The following is a 21,036-nucleotide window of genomic DNA, read 5'->3' as shown; positions in this document are numbered from 1 at the left end:
TTCTGTTCTATGCCCCGAATTTCTGTCCAACTTTTTCTGTGATAAGACCGGAAATGACTTTGGCCAGCCTTTGAAAATGTTCTAACTTCATAATACTCAATCCTCAACTTCATAAGAAAATATCCAAAAATTACACAAATGATTTTGGATTTATTAACTTTAAAAATTAGAAAACTTTTAAAGGATTTTGTTTTCAGTAAAGCACAAACGACACTCTTACCTTTAGATGGCTTAAGGGGTGTTAGCCATACTCCTTTTTGTGGCTGTTCATTTTAAGTTTGGCTTGATTATTATTAACGGACTAAAAAAACAACAACAACGAATATTCTTTTTAATCTCCACCACTGCAGGTTTAATGGAACTAGATCACATTGGGCGCTGTACAGTTCAGTTATTTCTTTCAACGTCTAATATCAATGTCCAATTAATAACCAGCTTACCCATTAAATTGAATAGCCAACCGTTTTTTTAGTCAACCGAATTTTCATAATTGGAATAGGGGAAGCATTTTTTTTACAAAAACAACCTAAATTAATGGCTTACCAGACAAAAATTTTTTTAGGACCAAAAACATGACTTGTTATTCTTATCATAAACGTGTAATTTAGAAAATAACAACAAAATAATAAACAAATAACCGCAAATCCTCTTTTTTAATCTCCGCCACTGCGTGTTCAATGGAGTAAGTCGCATTGGTCTCTGAACAATTCAGTTGCTTTCTTGGAAAATCTAATATTCTAAGACATGTCCAATTAGTAAACAGCTTATCCTTTCAATTGAATAGCCAACTGTAATGCTTAATTTACCGTTTAAGTGATTTGCACTCAGCAAGCATTTAAAAAGAAGAAATATTTGCCCGAGTAGGTAGCGTATTAAGTTACGCCATCTGTCAACATCGATCATTACCGTATTTCAAGCCTGAATCACCAAATAGAACATTAAACGATGTGGTGTTTACCTAAGATCGGCTCAGAGAAGAAGTGTCAAGACATGTCAATCAGTTACCCTGTCTTTTATCGACGGAAATTTATTAATGAAAATAGAAGCTGAATTTTGGGTGGTATTGATGGGAAATTTTTAGGAAATGTTGAGAAAAAATATCTAACCATATTAATCATTGTTCGGTTTGTCATCGTTTTTTTTTCAGATGGTTAAAAGAAAACACATGAAAAAGTGATACACATTACATTAAAAATTTGTATAAATTTTTATAATTTCGCTAAATTATTACCAAAATAACTTCAGTAAAAATGTTTTAAATTTAACAGATTTTTAAGAAACGAAGATAAACTTTTAAATGTTGATTATTAAATGGGTAATATAAATAAACATAGATGCTCAAACTATATTTAATTTTATTAATTATACAATTAAGTATTTTCTTATATTTAATTTAGTATATTTAATTTTTATATTTAATAATTTTTATATTTACTTGAATTTAATTAAGTATTTCCTTTTTATGCCTCCCTTATTATCTGTTTAGAAGAGACATGAAACAGTGATACACATTAGATTAAAAATTTTTATCGATTTTTATAATTTTGCTAATTTATTACCAAAATAACTTCAGTAAAAATGTTTTAAATTTAACAGATTTTTAAGAAACGAAGATAAACTTTTATATGTTAATTATTAAATGGGTAATATAAATAAACATAGATGCTCAAATTAGGGTAGTATTTATTGGGAATGTTTAGGAAGAGTCGAGAAAAAATGTATAAACATATTTTTGACATTTTTTTTTTTTCAGATGTATAAAAAAAAGTCATGAAACAGTAAATTACAATAAATGAAACCTTAGTCAAAAGCTTTATTAGTTCGCTAAGATATTACCAAAATAACTTCAGTAGAAATATTTTAAATTTGATAGATTTGTAAAAAACGAAGAAAAACTTTAAATATTAATTATTAAAGATGTAATATTAATAAACATAAATGTATAAATCAGGTTGGCATTTATTGGGAATTCTTAGGATGAGTGAACATTGCACGAAAATATTAATAGTTACTCGTTTTCACTTTTTTTTTTTTCAACAGCGTTAAACAAAGGGTACGAACATTTAAAATTAAAGGACAAGATTTTAGCCGAGATTCATTTATACATACCATTAAATCTTACGTATTCTTCAGTAGGCATAGGTTCCCTCGACTAGACGAATCTGCAGATAGAAAAGGGTCTCTTTGTAACTGCTTCCTAAAATCTTATAAGAATAACATTACCTATGTTATTCTTATAATTTGCTACTTTTTGTGTATTCTGTATTTTGACCCCCCCAAAACAAATTCGAGCGTGCGTGTTTGGCCAGAGCTAAAGCAATTGGGGGTAATTAAAGGTTTTGGAAATATTAGGTTGGGAAATTTTGACTCCCAGGGAGAAGTCTAAGTGACACAGATGATTGAAAAATATTTTTCTCGCTTTTAGGCCCAAATGTTCTAGTTTTATTTATGCAAGTCTTTCCTAGCTCCTCCCTTGAGTTACTAAGACCCATCCCGGAAAAAAATTTCCTTTCATCTCCCACCAGCTTTAACTTTGGAACAAAAACGTCACAATAAACACTGTCGTTGTCATGGTTATCTTCATTGACATTGATAGTTGACATTGTGCTGTTGACGTCATCACTTCTATGCTCGTTGGCAGTAGATAATGTTGTGATCATCGAAGTCATCAACTTCACTTTCATTCAGCTCATAAGCATTGTCATCTTTATCATCTCTGTTTTGATCATTTTTGAAGTCGTTGACTATGGTCGCCAGTGTCATCGTATTAAGTGTTCTCGTCATAATTGCTGCAGTGTTCATCATCATGACTATCATTATCCTGTCACCAACTAACTGTAAATGCTATGGTAGCGCAGTGGATTAATCTCTGGACAAGATGAAGTCCAGGGCTAGATTTCAGCTGCCGCAAGGTTTGGTGACAGGGTTGCAATTTTTCCCTGTAAAAAAGACCGAGTAACTGAGCGTCAACAATTGTCGACAGCTTATGCACCATCAATGGCTCTGGAGGTTCTTTGTCTTTTTTTAAGTACACTAACTGCAACCTACTAACTTAACCACTAACTACAATCACTAACTGCAACTAACTTAATTTTCCATGTCTAGTGTTTATTTCTATGGCACTTCTTCAATTAGTAGCTGTGAAAAGTTTCCTTGACGATTTACCTGAATACCAGATTACCTCCATGACTATTTGTCAGATGAGGAGTTGCCCTGCTATATTGCTAGCGTTGATTGAAGCTGCGTTCAATTCAACGATGGGGGTGGGTACAAGGCGGCTAGTTTGACTTTTGCACACGAGGGTCAAGTCTCTCGCTATGCCTTTATAGCAGTATTGGTCTACATTAAACTTAATAAGAAAATATTGATTGTACTGGTAACCACTGTCTTAACTTTGGTTGATTAGATGTCTTAATTAGTTTTCAGACGCGTGTACATATTTTATTTAAAAGTATATTTGTATAAAAATTGTTGATATCACCAACTACTTCGTGATTCACTTCGTGAAATTCTGTTGACACCTTTCTTGGTACTGGAAGAACCTGCAATGACAAAATACAAATCGAAAAAAATACTCGAGAAATAAATTAGTCAAATTTAGATCAATTTAGAGATCTCAGTTGCATATATGCTGTTGAGTTAAGTAAACAAGGTAAATTTCAAAAGTTAAAAACCAAAATGAAAAGTCTTTACCCTCTAAAAACCGCTCACGACTAACTAAGCAGGAAATATCACTGTGATACTACTACTTTTATTAACAACTCACCGCAGTACCAAGCCACCTGAGGCCAACATAGCTACGCACGCTCCTCCTCTATCCCAATCTATTAAAAGTCTCCCTTTTTACACCCGCCCACGAAGTTCCCATTTCCTTTAAATCTTTCTTTATGACGTCCTCCCACCCCAGACGAAGACGACCTGCTTTCTGTTTAGCCCTAGACGGTTGGTTGAAAAGAACAATCTTCGGCAATCTGTCATCCTTCATCCGGACAACGTGCCCTAGCCACCTCAACCTTTCTTTCATTACAGCCCTAGAGAGCGGTATTGAACCACATTTTTCGTACAGCCTGTTGTTTGAATACGGTCAGTCATCCGGGTACCCAGAACAATCCTTAAGCAACTTCTCTGGAATAGATCTAGCAAATCTTCATCCGCTTTTCGAAGCGTACTGTACCCCCACCCCTTCCAACCATTTTTACAACAAATGACACGCACCATCCGTGCAAGACAAAATCATGGATTCTTCAATTCAAATTAGCTGAATATACTTTTTGAGGGAAAAAATTCGAAAAATTCTTTCCCATCTAACCCGTACCTAGCTATTTTAATCTGTACAATAAGCTACGAACATGTGGGCAGGCAGCTGCAGATGCGCTAGGGAATAGAACAAAGCAAATTGTGTGAAAAATGTTAGTGAAACAGCTCTTTAGCTAATGAAAGTGAGGAACTACATCAACAAGATATATTTAGGGGTCTGTTTAATCAAATTAAATAGACAGGAAAGTCAGGGAGATGAGAAGGGATTGGAAAAGTATATTAACGGCACGTGAAATTGATTATATAAGGGCAGGTCAGCGGTGGTAATCCAAAGGCTGCGCGTTCAGAATTATTTTAGTCATAATAGGTATCTCCAAAAAGTATGACTACCTTATAAGAGGGTGAACTTGAGCTAGTGAAGACAAAAAAAAGAAGGAAAACACCAACACCCTCTGGCTTTCAGTTTTCTTGGCATTTTTTCAGTGTAATAATAAGGCAAAATTAGTGTAATTAGTGTACCTGGCAAATATTTGTGTAGTAATAAGTGTCTGATCTCAGGTTTGAGAAAAAAATACAATTGAGAGGTATGACAAAATACAAAGAGACGCCAAACGTTAGATGGGGTTGATGACTATTTTATTATTCCACACTAGCGTCAATCCTAGTTGCCTATCAAACAATTCGTGGTAACGAACAGTAAGTAAGGAGCGAACCGGCTCAATGGTAACCGAAACTCTAAAAAATGGAGTTTTGATACCAATAGATACACCAAAAGGATCATATTTTTATGCTGATTTCAAATATATAAGTTTCATCAAGTTTAATCTTATCCATAAACAGTTACACCCTGAGGAAATTTGCCTTATTTTCGAAAAAAGGGGGAAACAGCCCCTAAAAGTCATAGAACTTTAATAAAAATCACGCCATTAGATTCAGCATATCAGAGAACCCTACTATAGAAGTTTCAAGCTTCTATCTGCAAAAATATGGAATTTTGTATTTTTTGCCAGAAGAAAGATCACGGATGTGTTTTTTTTTCCCAGGGGTAATTCTATGGATTCAGCAGTCCTAGAATACCGCGAGAGGGCTGGGAAATTAAAAGTTCTAGTGCCCTTTTTAAGTGACCAAAAAATTGGAGGGCAACCTGGCCCCCTCCCACGGTCAATTTTCTCCCGAAGTCACCCAATCAAAATTTTGAGATAGCCATTCTGTTCAGCATAGTCGAAAATCCAATAAATATGTCTTTGAGGTTAACTTAATGCCCCAAAGCTCCCGGTGAAGGGGTTGCAAGTTATGAACTTTGCCCATTGTTTACATATAGTATTGATGAATGGGAAGTATACACACGATTTCAGGAGGGATTTCTTCTGGTGGGGGGGTCGGAGGAGAGGTTACGGGAGAGGATCTTTCCACGGAGGAAGTTTTTTTGGGGAAAGGGACATTTCTATGAAGGGGTTACCGGATTTCCCAGCATTGTTTAAAAATGATCAGAAATTAAATAAAAAAAAACAAGTTTTTTTTCAACTGAAAGTAAGTAGCAACGTTAAAACTTAAAACAAACAGAAATTATTGCGTATAAAAGGGGGTTCCTCTCCTAGTCATTACCTTGCTCTTTACGCTAATTTTTTTTTAGTACTTCAAAAGAGGTATCTATTCTAAATAACCGGTCTTTGTGATTCATGGGTTTGTGATTCGAACAAAATTCTAACTTCAGCGTAAAGAGTGAGGTATTGACTAGGGGGGCGAACTTCCTAATATACGTAATCAAAACATACTAATATAGAAGTTCGTTACGTAAGTTAATCCGTAAGTTACGTCAGAACAAAATTTCGAGAAAGCCATTTAGCCAAAAACGGACAATTAATGTGCGAATTTCGTTTTAAAATCAAAGCTCTGTTAATTCAAAAGCATTCATAAATTAAATAAAAAAAGCTGTTTTTAACTGAAAGTAAGGAGCGACATTAAAACTTAAAACGAGCAGAAATTATTCCGTATATGAAAGGGGTGGTACCCTCCTCAACGCCTCGCTCTTTACGCTAAGGTTTAACTCTGTCTCACAACTTTTTTTTTTAAATAATAAAAAAAACTTTTGCGTAAAGAGCGAGGTATTGACTAGGGGGCGAACCCCCTCATATACGTAATCATTTCTGTTCGTTTTAAATGTTAATTATGCTCCTAACATTCAGTTGAAAAAAACTTTTTTTTAATTTAATTTCTGATAGTTTTTTAAAGGATGCTGGGAAATCCGGCGCCCCTTCATAGAAATGTTCCTTCCCCCAAGGAAACATCCTCCATGGAAAGATTCTCCCCCGTAACCCGTACACCAACCCCCCTCCCTCCACCAGAAAAAAATTTCGACTATGCTGAACAAAATAGTTGTCTGAATATTTTGATTGGGTGACTTAAGGAAAAAAGTGAGCGAGGGAGGGGGCCAAGTTGCCCTCCAATTTTTTGGTTACTTAAAAAGGGCACGAGAAGTTTTAATTTCCGTTGAATGAGCCCTCTCACGGTATTCTAGGACTACTGGATCGATACGATCACCCCTGGGGAAAAAAAAAACTACAAAAAAACAAACAAAACATGCATCCGTGATCTTTCTTCTGGCAAAAAATACAAAATTCCATATTTTTGCAGATATGAGCTTGAAACTTCAAAAGGAGGGTTCTCGAATACGCTGAATCTGATGGTGTGATTTTCATTAAAGTTCTATGACTTTTAGGTTCCCCCCCCCCTTTTTTTCTAAAATAAGGCAAATTTTCTCAGGCCCGTAAGTTTGGATTGATAATACTAAACTTCATGAAACTTATATATTTGAAATCAGCATAAAAATCTCATTCTTTTGATGTATCTATTGCAAGACCGTGTCCAGGGGGGGGGGGGTTACCTGGTTTGAACCCCCCCCCCCCCCGAAATTTTTGACCGACTCGAAAATAAGTCGAAAATTAGTAAAACCTAGGTAAAAATCAGTAAAATTAGTCGAAAACTGACTCAAAAATTAGTAAACCCCCCCCCCCAAAAAAGTCAAAAATTAGTAAACCCCCCCCTGAACAAAAATCCTAGATACGGCCCTGATCTATTGGTATCAATATTCCGTTTTTTAGAGTTTCGGATACTATTGAGCTGGGTCGCTCCTTATTTACAGTCCCCCCCCCCCCGTGTATGTTCATAATTATTAAAAAAACATATAAATGCAATAAAATGACTTAATTTAGCCATCAAACAAAATATGTTTGAAAGCCAGTTTGACAGGTGTGTGTCAAATAATTGAGAGGATGGATCTTCTGATTGGCTCACCAATGAATCCAGCTGGGTTTGATTGACCTAGCTTCATTGCCATGTATGCCCATACAGGAGCGCCTGTTCACAAAGCTTGGGGTAAAGGCAAGGATTTTTAATTATTATTCTTAACAAAGTTACTAAAAACGGTGCTTTTCAAACTCTATGGGGGGGGGGTATATTTCTTTCTAAACGAAGACGCAAAAGCGGTTTTTCTCCACACCTGGGGTGGGGGCAATTACCCCTCCTAGGTTGGCGCACCTGTAGTCATAAGGTATTGGTGTTTGAGGAGGGAATGTCAGAAATTATAATTAAGTATTACTCGGTCTTTTGAAGTAATTATGCCCTTTAGATCATTTAGTTTCTTTTCATTTTTAATAGAATGTGCCACCATTCCGGAAGAGAAGGGTTAAGACTTCAATTTCTCAGATACCTATTTACCATGGGCGTCGTTTTTTAGGGGGGGGCCAAGGGAAGGGCAGTTGCCCCTTCAATAATTTGTAGAAAATAACTATTATATAGCCCATGCCCCTTGAGTATCCGGATATAGACCCCTCTTGCCCCCCCCCCTCAATAAAAACACTGGAGCTACTCCCCTGCTATTTACCCTACGTTGAGCATAAGGCAGAATCATTTAAACATGGAAGATATAGTTAAGCAATATTTGGTCTTTTTAAGCAGTTCAGCTCTTTGGATTATGTAGTTTTTATAAATTTTCAATAAGTGTGTTAACATTATGAAAGGGAACAAACAAAATCTTAATCTCAGAGATTCCTTTTTTGTCCAACGTTGAACATAAGCCGGAACCATTAAAACATGGAAGAAAGATATGCTTAATGGAAGATTACAGTGTGTTTTAGAAGAGCAGATAACTTGGACATAAATTTGGGTGATTCTGAAAAGTGTTTTTTGGAGTTTCCGATTATTTGGGTTAGGCTTTTTAGGCAGATGACCAAATTCCATGTCTGCTTGTTGCAACAGTTGATCCTATTCATTAGTTAACTGATAAACCTGGAGTAAATTGATATTTGGGGAGATAAAAGACAGTCAATGTCTGACAGGTTAAGTGGATGGTATGGTTGTTTACTTTCTAAGCAAAGTAGAATATCATTATGGGTTTTCTGCTTAACGCAATAAAATTTGATTTGTTGTCAGCTTGAATAGGGTCCTTAACTACTTAAGAAACCAAATTTAATACAAATATAAAAACATTGTTAAAATAAATGGCAAAAGAAGCACAATAAGAAATACAAATTTATAAATTATCGTGTTTATTAAAGTTTTACAGACAAATATGTAAATAAATTTATCCAAAATAGCCTACATAAATATCGCCAGTAATTGATAAGCAATATCCATTATTTACAACAAGAAAGAGATTAAAGAAGAAGTATTTTGTGGAACCGTAATGGCAAAACATAAATTTGGCAAAACCTGGCACAGCTCAATACCGCAATCTGAGCAAATTGCAATTTTTCAAGTTTTGGGTCATTTGCCTGGGACTCTGCACCGGTTGAACGCCCCAAAAAATTGACTATCTGGGCTTTATTTGTCAAAGCCTAAATGCTAAGCGATGGACATGAACTAGATTGGGACCCCATGTGAAAATGAAAAAAAAAAAAAAATTGTTGGTATGTGTGTAGCGCATGACATGGTTACCGCTAGGGCAACAGTCTAACCGCTAAGTCCATTAGCCTGAATGGTTGAAATGCACTAGCTCAGAATTTGGGTCTTAGTCAAGCAGCCTGAATGGTGGAAATCCACTAGCTCAGAATTGGGGTCTTAGTCCACCAGCCTGAATGGTTGAAATCACCTTGTCCGAAAATTTTCTGACATGTCCGAAAATTTACTCCAGTTTTTCTGACATGTCAAAAATTTTCGTACATGTCAGAAGAAATTCCCGTGCCGAACCTGGTATAACCTGGTATTGGGGTCTTAGTCTACCAGCCAGAATGGTTGAAATCCACTAGCTCAGAAGTGTGGTCTCAGTCCACCAGCCTGAATGGTGGAAATCACCTAGCTCAGAATTGGGGTCTCAGTCCACCAGCCTGAATGGTGGAAATTCACTAGCTCAGAATTGGGGTCTTTGTCCTCCAGCCTGAATGGTGGAAATCCACTAGCTCAGTATTGGGGTCTCAGTCCACCAGCCTGAATAGTGGAAATTCACTAGCTCAGAATTGGGGTCTTAGTCGACCAGCCTATCTCCACTACCAACCAGTCGACCGACCTTCTGGGCTTTATTTGTCAAGGCCTGAATGCTAAGCGATGGACATGAGCTAGATTGGGACCCCATGTGAAAATGGAAAACAAAAACAAAAATATATTGTTGGTATGTGTGTAAAGCATGGCATGGTTACCACTAGGGCAACAGTCTAACCGTTGACGGTTTCAGGTATCCGTGAATAAGGTCTGAGGCAAGAGTGGAAGTTGGGAAAAATTTTTGGAGGTGCCCACCTCACTGGCCCAAAGTCTCAGGCAAGTGACAGTAAATTTGAAAAACTGGAAAGTGGTTCAGATTTTCACAACTGAGCTAAGACAATGAGTAAATCCTCTTGGGAAAGTGACCAGAGACGTTCCGCATCATTGACAACGTGCTCACGTGAGAGAGGACTTTTGGACAACATTTAGGTGTGCCCACCCACCCAGAGTCTCGGGCAAGTGACCCAAAAATTTAAAAAATGTGTGAAAAATTCACATTTTTTTCTAAATTTGGGGCTAAGCTTAAGCAACGAATAGGTACTACTTGAAAGATAAAGATGGCCTTAAAAGATTGTTTTGCCTGTTATTTCAAGCAAATTTATGGTCCTACGTCAATTTTAAATTCTTGGTCAGCCTTCTTAAGACCATAGGCGGGTCTGCCTTGTTTGCCTCTTTTTTAAATTCTTCATCAGCATGCCTAAGACTCTAGGCAGGTATGCCTTTCCAAAAACTAGCCTGACATGTATGTGTCCAATAAGAGAGTCATTCAAACTCCTGCCATTTACCCGTGCCTCAGCCATTGAAACATTTGCCTCTCAATTACTTGGACTATCTGGTCTTGGCTTTTCTCTGTCTACAATTACCCAGCCCAGTCTTGATGCAACCTATTGCCCAAAATACTTGATAACTTCAATTCAAAATCAACCCTCAATAAAAACACTGGAGCTACTCCCCTGCTATTTACCCTACGTTGAGCATAAGGCAGAATCATTTAAACATGGAAGATATAGTTAAGCAATATTTGGTCTTTTTAAGCAGTTCAGCTCTTTGGATTGTGTAGTTTTTATAAATTTTCAATAAGTGCGTTAACATTATGAAAGGGAACAAACAAAATCTTAATCTCAGAGATTCCTTTTTTGTCCAACGTTGAACATAAGCCGGAACCATTAAAACATGGAAGAAAGATATGCTTAATGGAAGATTACAGTGTGTTTTAGAAGAGCAGATAACTTGGACATAAATTTGGGTGATTCTGAAAAGTGTTTTTTGGAGTTTCCGATTATTTGGGTTAAGCTTTTTAGGCAGATGACAAAATTCCATGTCTGCTTGTTGCAACAGTTGATCCTATTCATTAGTTAACTGATAAACCTGAAGTAAATGGATATTTGGGGAGATAAAAGACAGTCAATGTCTGATAGGTTAAGTGGATGGTATGGTTATTTACTTTGTAAGCAAAGTGGAATATCATTATGGGTTTTCTGCTTAACGCAATAAAATTTGATTTGTTGTCAGCTTGAATAGGGTCCTTAACTACTTAAGAAACCAAATTTAATACAAATATAAAAACATTGTTAAAATAAATGGCAAAAGAAGCACAATAAGAAATACAAATTTATAATTTATCGTGTTTATTAAAGTTTTACAGAAAAATATGTAAATAAATTTATCCAAAATAGCCTACATAAATATCGCCAGTAATTGATAAGCAATATCCATTATTTACAACAAGAAAGAGATTAAAGAAGAAGTAATTTGTGGACCCGTAATGGCAAAACATAAATTTTGATAAAATGGGTAAGAAAGTTTCACTGAAATTTTACGCTTTTTTGTTTCCCGGCTTGGGGGTCGAGTAAAAACTTTCAGGAAAAGTTTATTGTTACAGGAGATTGGGTGGTGGGAGGTGAAGGATTAAGGTAGATAATAGTTTCTGAAGATTCCCATCAAATTTATTTATTACTAGCACACAAGTCTATTGATTTCGGGTCTGCTGCCAGTTAGAAATCTAAAATCAAAATTGAAATTTACAAACATTGTAATATTTGAATAATGTTCTGGTTTGTTGAAAATTAACATCTAAATGTTTCACCACCGGGAGGATTTAATCCTAAGAAAATAATCTTTTCGGATGCGAAATAAATTTGTCATGAATATAATCATAATATCTTATTATATGATGTTTATTCAAATCATCACGGTTAAGGTTTTCTGAGATGGAATTTGATATCGGGGATTCCTGTTTTAAGCCTATTTAGCTGTTTCATAATAATCGGATTAGAGGTGAACTTTCGTGATATTGGAGTTGGCAGAGCCTGCAAAAGCTACCATTTTCTGTTAAAACTGGGTTTTTCATAAGCAGCGCTGTCTAAGTGATATGGCTTCAACGTATTAGTATAATTTTATTTTATTTATTTATTTGTTTTTACCAGGCCACCTGTGCTGGAAGTTGTCGTATAATTTCAGAGTGGACTCATTTAATTGGAAAACGAAAGTTCTAGAGCCCTATTTAGAGTAAAAAGTAATGGGACATCAACCGGCCCCCTACCCCACCCTACTTAGCTACCTCCCTCAACCCCCCAAGGACATATGATCAAAATTTGAGATAGCTGTTTTGTTCAAAATCCTCGAAAGGTGCAATAGTTATGCCTTCAGGGATGACGTGGTCCTCATAGCCCCTACGGCAAGGGGATTAAATTATGCAAGTTGGCCGTTATTTACATATACGTAGATTTTGTTATTGTTAAAGAGGGCGTTGTTCAATCCTGGTTATGTTCGAGAAGGCTAAGGTATGAAGGTGAAACCCCAGGAATTGCCAAGGGGACTATTGGACTAAATTAGAATGCTAAGGGTATTAATTGAAGCTTCAGGGGACATTGAACTAAATCAAAAGACCCTATATGCATCGATTTTATAAACAAGGCGTATCTGCAATATCTTAGGAGTGACTAAGGGTATTAAGTTGGAACTTTCGGGGAACGTTAAGGGGGATATTGAGCTAAATCAAAAGACGCCATATGCATTCAGGTTGTGAAAAGGGGTGTATTTGCAATATCCCAGAAACGGCTGAGAGTTGTTAGTTGAAACTTACAGGGAATGTTGAAGGGGATGTTGAACTAAATCAAACGACACTATGTCAATCCTGGTTGTCTAAAGCAGCATCTGCAATATCTCAAGAAGGGACAATATCATCAAGTTGACACTTTTAGGGAATGTTGAACTCAATCAAAAGAAACAATCAGCGACCGGGTTGTCAAATGTGCTTATTTGCAATATATCAGGATGGACAATTGGTATTAAGTTGAACCTTCTATGGGATGATAAACTATATCACAGGACACTATATGCATTGGAATATCTACAATATCCAAAGAACAGCTAAGGGTATTAAGTTAGAATTTTCAGGGCATATTGACAGTTACTTACTTAACTCCCATTTGGCCGGGATCCGCTCCGAAAGCTCAGTGGCATCGCTTACCTTGACCGAGTATCAAAACGAACATCTGATGTTGAAATAAATCAAAAGACACTGCATATATCCAGATTTCCTAAGGAGCAGAACTGCAATATCTCAGGAACGACTAGGAGTATCAGATTTGGACTTTCAGAGCAGTTTGAGAAACAAATCAAACGACAATATGTGCATCCAAGTTGTCAAAAGAGCATTTCTGCAATGTCTCAAGAATTCTTGATAAGAGTATGAATTTGAAAATTTCATAGTATGTTGAGGGTGATGTGGAGCTAAATTAAAAAGAATATTATGTGGATCCCGGTTGTCAAAAGAATGTATCTGTAATACGCAGAAACGACTAGGGGTATCATGTCGAAACTTTCACAGAATGAAGAGGAAGATGTTGAACTAAAACAAAAGACACTATCCACATTCAAGTTGTCAAAAGGGTGTATCTGCAATACCTAAGGGACGGCTAAGAGTATTAAGTCAGACTTTTCAGGGAACGTTGAGAGAGATGTTGAACAAAATAAAAAGACACTATGCGCATCCAGACTGTCAAAAAGGCGTATGATGATAACTCAAACAATAGCTTGAAACTTTCACAAAATGATAAGAGGGGTGTTGGAATATTTCAGAAGACACTATCTGTCTCCAGGTTGCCAAAAGGGTATTTCTGCAACATCTCATCAATTTTTAAGTATATGAAGTTGAGGCTTTCAGGGGGCGTTGAACTTAATCAAAAGACACAATATGCATGCAGGGCGTCCAAATGGCGTACCTGCAATATCTTAAGAATGGCTAAGGGTTTTTAAGTTGAAACTGCCAGGGAGTGTTGAATTAGATCAAAAGACACTAAGTACATCTGGTTTGTCAAACGAGTGCATATGCAATGTCTCAGGAACAGCCAAGGGTTTTTAGTTGAAACTCAGAGATAATGTTGAAGGGTTTGAACACTTGCTTAACCCACTATGTGCGTCCAGGTTTTCAAAAGGTCGTAACTGCAATATCTCAGAAAGGATCAAAGACATTAAGCTGAAGTTTTCAGGGCATGTTAAGGATGATGCTGATCCAAATAAAAGAACTATATGCATCCATATTGTCAAAAAGAATTGGCTGTAATATTTCAGGAACGACAAGACCATTAAGTTGAAACTTTCATGGCACATTGAACTGAATCAAAATATACTACTTGCATTCAAGTTGTCAAAATGATGTATCTATAATACATCAGGAGCATCTAAGGGTATTAAATTAAAACTTTCAAGAGATGTTGAACAAAATCAAGAGACACTATGTGTATGCAAGCTGTCAAAAGGCCGTGCCTGGAATATCTCCGGCATGGCAAAGGGTATAAGTTTAAACTAACAGGCTATGGGACCCAGATGAATCTTTGTGGGATAACTGGATAGAGGAATCAAGTGGATTCTATATTTTGGCCTAGGAGGACCAAGGGGAGACTTCCTAGAACAATAAATGTTTGAAGAAAAATGTGGATTTTTTTCTCTATCTGTCTCTATAGATACTCTTTAGGATATCAGGAATTGCGACGCTGTTAGGAACTATTTTTCGACACATTATGGTTTTTATAAACACGATCAAACAAATTAATAAGTTTCATTATGAACATGAGATACGAGTTAAGTTTTTTTAGTTTTTGCCTAATATCGATTCTCATGAAGTTGGCCAACCAAGTCACTTATTGAGAAACAGAGCAACTAGTCAAATATATTAAATACCAGACTCTTTTCTTAGGTTACATCGAACTACTTAATGAGTCGAAATTTTTATTTCAAATTATTTCTGTTCTCATTGATTGAACAGACGGCCAATACTGCCGTGCTCAATTTTACGCTTGGCCAAGAAAAAACACACTTCATATTACAACTTACGTGTAACAAGTTTTGTGCCGTGTAAGCAAAACAATACCGTGAAACACTGTATTCAATAATACACATCACAAATAAAGTCTACTCGATGAGTCTGGCACTGTCTTTCTTATTTTATTATTTCCGTTATATAATGTTTTTCTTAATTTACTCAGGGGGAATTCCTAGAGCAAAATATCCCAGGATACATGCTAAAAAGAAATAATGTTTTGGGGCTTACTTTATATAATTGGCTTTGTTACACCTACCCAATCACGCAGGGTAGTAGAAGGGCCTTATTGACTCCCACGAGGACAATACCCCTTCGAATCCCGATCCGGACACTTTTTTTAAAAATTCCGACGCCCACACCATATATGGGCATAGAGTCATTAGGGAGAATATGTGGCTACTGGGGTCAATGACCTCTTTTTCCAAGGTCAATTTATTTGATGTTTCTGTGTGTAATAACTCCGGGGCGAAGGTTGCACATACGCATTGAATTCTAACGGGAACAATGTTATTGATCTAGGACTCGAGGGGGAAGTGAATTTCCGAGAACTTGATTGCGTAATCAAAGTGTGTCAACAACAACAACATCGACCTTGACATTCGCTGAGAGCGTGCACTTACAACAACATCGACATTGGAACACCTGTGCAGTCGACCTCAATTCACCTATCGTGAATCAATAATTCCCCTTAGAAACAACAAATTAATTTCCCCTTCTTGACAGATCAATCAATCAATGACATCATCTGTCAGACTTTAAAAATTTCCGCCTAGAAACATTTCTCCAGGAATAGATCCATATCATTAATGTCTTCGCCTCGGGAACAGTTCTACTGGTCGAACTCCAAAGGATATTAATAACCAAATGCCATGGAAACAATTAGGCAAGAAGCATCTTAGCGATGAATTGTTTTAGCGCGCGAAATGGTTTCCTATTAATTTGAAATGCGTTAGCGCAGAGATGCCAATAACAAAGGAACACACTGAATTTACGTTTAGGGATTATTTGGGCGAAACCGTTTTAGACAGGTTATGGAACTATTTCGGCGAAACAGATAGAGACATTTTAAAAGAAGATTTTTGAAGAGATTTTAGAAGAGAATTTGAGTGTGGTCGTTATAATACACAAGCTTCATTTGAACAGTGTTGTGAGGTCCTCTAACCCAACCCCAAAGGGCTCCGATCCCCCACCCCAACCCCGAACGAAGCCCCCGATCCTCAAAGCCCCCCAAGCTCCCAAAGGCCCTCCACCGGTCCCCAAATGTCCCCCAGCCCCCCCAACTGCCCCCCGGACACTCAAAGGTCCCCCAAGCTCCCAAAGGGCCACCGGCGCCCCCAAAGGCCCACCCCAGACCCTCAACGGCCATCCCCGGGCCCCCCAAAGGCCCATCGAGTTCCCAAAAGACCAACAGGGTGCCAAAGGCCCTCCACCGGTCCCCAAATGTCCCCCAGGCTCCCAACTGGCCCCCGGACCCCCAAATGCCATCCCCGGCCCCCCAAAGGTCCACCGGGCTCCCAAAGGACCAATCGGTCCTCAAGTGCCTCCCAGACCCCCAAAGGCCCTCCCTTTGCCCCAAAGGCCCTCCACCGGTCCCCAAATGTCCCCCAGGCACCCAAAGGCCCTCCCGGCGCCCCAAAGGCCCACCCAGCCCCCCCAAGGCCCTCCCCGGCCCCCCAAAGGCCCATCGAGTTCCCAAAAGACCAACAGGGTCCCAAAGGCCCTCCACCGGTCCCCAAATGTCCCCCAGGCTCCCAACTGGCCCCCCGGACCCCCAAAGGCCCTCCCTCGGCCCCCAAAGGTCCACCGGGCTCCCAAAGGACCAATCAGTCCTGAAGTGCCCCCCAGCCCCCCAAAGGCCCTGCCTGTGCCCCCAAGGCCCTCCACCGGTCCTCAAATGTCCCCCCAGCCCCCCCAGGACCTCCGGGTACCCCCAAGGCCCCCCCAGACCCCCAAATGCCCTCTCCGGACTCCAAAGCCCATCCCAGTAGTGGTTGGTTTTGGTTTACCTTGTCACAGTTACATTTTCTTGATTTTTCAAAGTTCATTATGAATTTCTTTCGTTGAAATGCAAGAGTTGGAATATTTCAGTAGAGTTAGGTTGTGGTTTACCTTGTCAAAGTTACATTTTCTTGATTTTTCAAAGTTCATTGTGAATTTCTTTCATTGAAATGCAAGAGTTGGAATATTTCAGTAGTGTTTGGTTGTGGTTTACCTTGTCACAGTTACATTTTCTTGATTTGTCAAAGTTCATTTTGAATTTCTTTCGTTGAAATGCAAGAGTTGGAATATTTCAGTAGTGTTTGGTCGTGGTTTACCTTGTCACAGTTACATTTTCTTGATTTTTCAAAGTTCATTTTGAATTTCTTTTGTTGAAATGCAAGAGTTGGAATATTTCAGTAGCGTTCGGTTGTGGTTTACCATGTCAAAGTTACATTTTCTTGATTTTTCAAAGCTCATTTTGAATTTCCTTTGTTGAAATGCAAGAGTTGGAATATTTCAGTAGTGTTTGGTTGTGGTTTACCTTGTCACAGTTACATTTTCTTGATTTTTCAAGGTTCAATTGAATTTCTTTCATTGAAATGCTAGAGTTAGAATATTTCAGTAGTGTTTGGTTGAGGTTTACATTGTAACATTTAAATTTTATTGATTTTTAAAAGTTCATTTTTTATTAATTTATTATAAATTAAAGATTTTTAATATATAATTATTTGTTTTTTTTGTTTTACTTTTTAAAAGTTAAATTTTATTGATTTTCCAAAGTTCATTTGAATTTCTTTTGTTGAAATTCAAGAGTTGGACTATTTCAGTAGCGTTCGGTTGTGGTTTACCTTGTCAAAGTTAAATTTTCTTGATTTTTCAAAGTTTATTTTGAATTTCCTTTGTTGAAATGCAAGAGTTGGAATATTTCAGTAGTGTTTGGTTATGGTTTACCTTGTCACAGTTAAATTTTCTTGATTTTTCAAAGTTCATTTTGAATTTCTTTCATTGAAATGCAAGAGTTGAATATTTCAGTAGTGTTTGGTTGTGGTTTACCATGTCACAGTTACATTTTCTTGATTTTTCAAAGTTCATTTTGAATTTCTTTTGTTGAAAAGCAAGAGTTGGAATATTTCAGTAGCGTTCGGTTGTGGTTTACCATGTCACAGTTAAATTTTCTTGATTTTTCAAAGATCATTTTGAATTTCCTTTGTTGAAATGCAAGAGTTGGAATATTTCAGTAGTGTTTGGTTGTGGTTTAGCTTGTCACAGTTACATTTTCTTGATTTTTCAAAGTTCATTTTGAATTTATTTCGTTGAAATGCAAGAGTTGGACTATTTAAGTTGTGTTTGGTTGTGGTTTACCTTGTCACAGTTAAATTTTCATGATTTTTCAAAGTTCATTTTTAATTTATTTCATTGAAATGCAATAGTTGGATTATTTCAGTAGTGTTTGGTTGTGGTTTACCTTGTCACAGTTACATTTTCTTGATTTTTCAAAGTTCATTTGAATTTCTTTTGTTGAAATGCAATAGTTTGACTATTTCATTAGTGTTTGGTTGTGGTTTGCCTTGTCAAAATTAAATTTTCTTGATTTTTCAAAGTTCATTTTGAATTTCCTTTGTTGAAATGCAAGAGTTGGACTATTTCAGTAGTGTTTTATTATGGTTTAACTTGTCACAGTTACATTTTCATGATTTTTCAAAGATCATTTTGAATTTCTTTCGTTGAAATGCAAGAGTTGGAATATTTCAGTAGTGTTTGGTTATGGTTTACCTTGTCACAGTGACATTTTCATGATTTTTCAAAGCTCATTTGAATTTCTTTCGTTGAAATGCAAGAGTTGGAATATTTCAGAGGTGTTTGGTTATGGTTTACCTTGTCACAGTTTCATTTTCTTGATTTTTCAAAGTTCATTTGAATTTCTTTCTTTTAAATTAAAGATTTTGACTATGTAAGTTGTTATTTTTTATTGTTTACCTTGTAACATTTAAAATTTAATTTTTTTTAATAGTCATATTCGATTTTAGATCGTTGAAATTCTAGAGTTTGAATCTTTCAGTGGTGTTTGGTTATGGTTTACCTTATCACAGTTACATTTTCCTGATTTTTCAAAGCTCATTTTGAATTTCTTTCGTTGAAGTGCATGAGTTGGAATATTTCACTAGTGTTTGGTTGCGGTTTACCTTGTCACAGTTACATTTTCATGATTTTTCAAAGTTCATTTTGAATTTCTTTCGTTGAAATGCAAGAGTTGGAATATTTCAGTAGTGTTTGGTCGTGGTTTACCTTGTCATAGTTACATTTTCTTGATTTTTAAAAGTTAATTTTGAATATCCTTTGTTGAAATGCAAGAGTTGGAATATTTCAGTAGAGTTCGGTTGTGGTTTACCTTGTCACAGTTACATTTTCTTGATTTTTCAAAGCTCATTTTGAATTTCGTTTGTTGAAATGCAAGAGTTGGAATATTTCAGCAGTGTTTGGTTGTGGTTTAACTTGTCACAGTTACATTTTCTTGATTTTTCAAGGTTCATTTGAATTTCTTTCGTTGAAATGCAAGAGTTGGACTATTTCAGTAGTGTTTGGTTGTGGTTTACCTTGTCACAGTTACATTTTCTTGATTTTCAAAGTTCATTTTGAATTTCTTTCGTTGAAATGCAATAGTTGGAATATTTCAGTAGCGTTCGGTTGTGGTTTAACTTGTCACAGTTACATTTTCTTGATTTTTCAAAGTTCATTTGAATTTCTTTTGTTGAAATGCAAGAGTTGGAATATTTCAGTAGCGTTTGGTTGTGGTTTACCTTGTCACAGTTACATTTTCTTGATTTTTAAAAGTTCATTTTGAATTTCTTTCGTTGAAAAGCAAGAGTTGGAATATCTCAGTAGTGTTTGGCTGTGGTTTACCTTGTCACAGTTACATTTTCTTGATTTTTCAAAGTTCATTTGAATTTCTTTCATTGAAATGCAAGACTTGGAATATTTCAGAAGTGTTTGGTCGTGGTTTACCTTGTCACAGTTAAATTTTCATGATTTTTCAAAGTTTATTTTTAATTTATTTATTTGAAATTCAAGAGTTTGAATATTTCATGAGTATTTGCTTATTGTTTACCTTGAAACATTTAAATTTTCATGATTTTTAAATGCTAATTTTTAATTTATTTATTTGAAATGAAAGTGTTGGACAATTTAAGTAGTGTTTGGTTATGGTTTACCTTGTCAAAGTTATATTTTCATAATTTTTCAAAGTTCATTTGAAATTCTTTCTTTGAAATTCAAGAGTTGGAATATTTCAGTAGTGTTTGTTTATGGTTTACCTTGTCACAGTTACATTTTCATGAATTTTCAAAGCTCATTTAAAATTTCTTTAGTTGAAAAGCAAGAGTTGGACTATTTCAGTAGTGTTTGGTTATGGTTTAACTTGTCACAGTTACATTTTCTTGATTTTTCAAAGTTCATTTTGAATTTCTTTCGTTGAAATGCAAGAGTTGGACTATTTCAGTAGTGTTTGGTTATGGTTTACCTTGTCACAGTTACATTTCCTGATTTTTCAAAGTTAATTTTGAATTTCTTTCGTTGAAATGCAAAAGTTGGACTATTTCACTAGTGTCTGGTTATGGTTTACCTTGTCACAGTTACATTTTCCTGATTTTTCAAAGTTCATTTTGAATTTCTTTCCTTGAAAAGCAAGAGTTGGAATATTTCACTAGTGTTTGCTTGTGGTTTACATTGTCAAAGTTACATTTTATTGATTTGTCCAATCTCATTTTGAATTGATTTCTTGGAAATGAAAGAGTTTGACTAATTCATTGTTGGTTTTTTATGTTTTAAAATTACAAAGTTAAATTATATTTATTTTTAAAATTTAATTTTTTATTTCTTTAGTTTAAATGCAAGAGTTGGAATATTTCAGTTGTGTTTGGTTATGGTTTACCTTGTCAGAGTTACATTTTCTTGATTTTTCAAAGTTCATTTTTAATTTCTTTCGTTGAAATGAAAGAGTT

The 21,036-nt window shown here is 36.2% G+C and overlaps 1 protein-coding gene across 1 annotated transcript in view; it reads right to left on the bottom strand.

Annotated features, from left to right (window-relative positions):
• Positions 1–3,422: 3,422 nt before the first annotated feature.
• Positions 3,423–21,036, bottom strand: part of LOC148944714 (cadherin-like and PC-esterase domain-containing protein 1) — a 139,983-nt gene continuing 122,369 nt past the window's right edge. The window contains exon 7 of the mRNA XM_089100005.1: positions 3,423–3,542. Within this exon, the coding sequence (XP_088956131.1) occupies positions 3,423–3,542 (120 nt within the window). The remainder of the gene's footprint in view (positions 3,543–21,036) is intronic.

This window comes from Artemia sp. Qi Xiang Cuo, chromosome 14 (assembly GCF_049724085.1).
Source record: "Artemia sp. Qi Xiang Cuo chromosome 14, ASM4972408v1, whole genome shotgun sequence".
In the NCBI taxonomy this organism is placed as follows: domain Eukaryota; kingdom Metazoa; phylum Arthropoda; class Branchiopoda; order Anostraca; family Artemiidae; genus Artemia; species Artemia sp. Qi Xiang Cuo.
The sequence above is the reverse complement of the archived record's forward strand: the minus strand, read 5'-3'. Positions and strand labels throughout refer to the sequence as shown.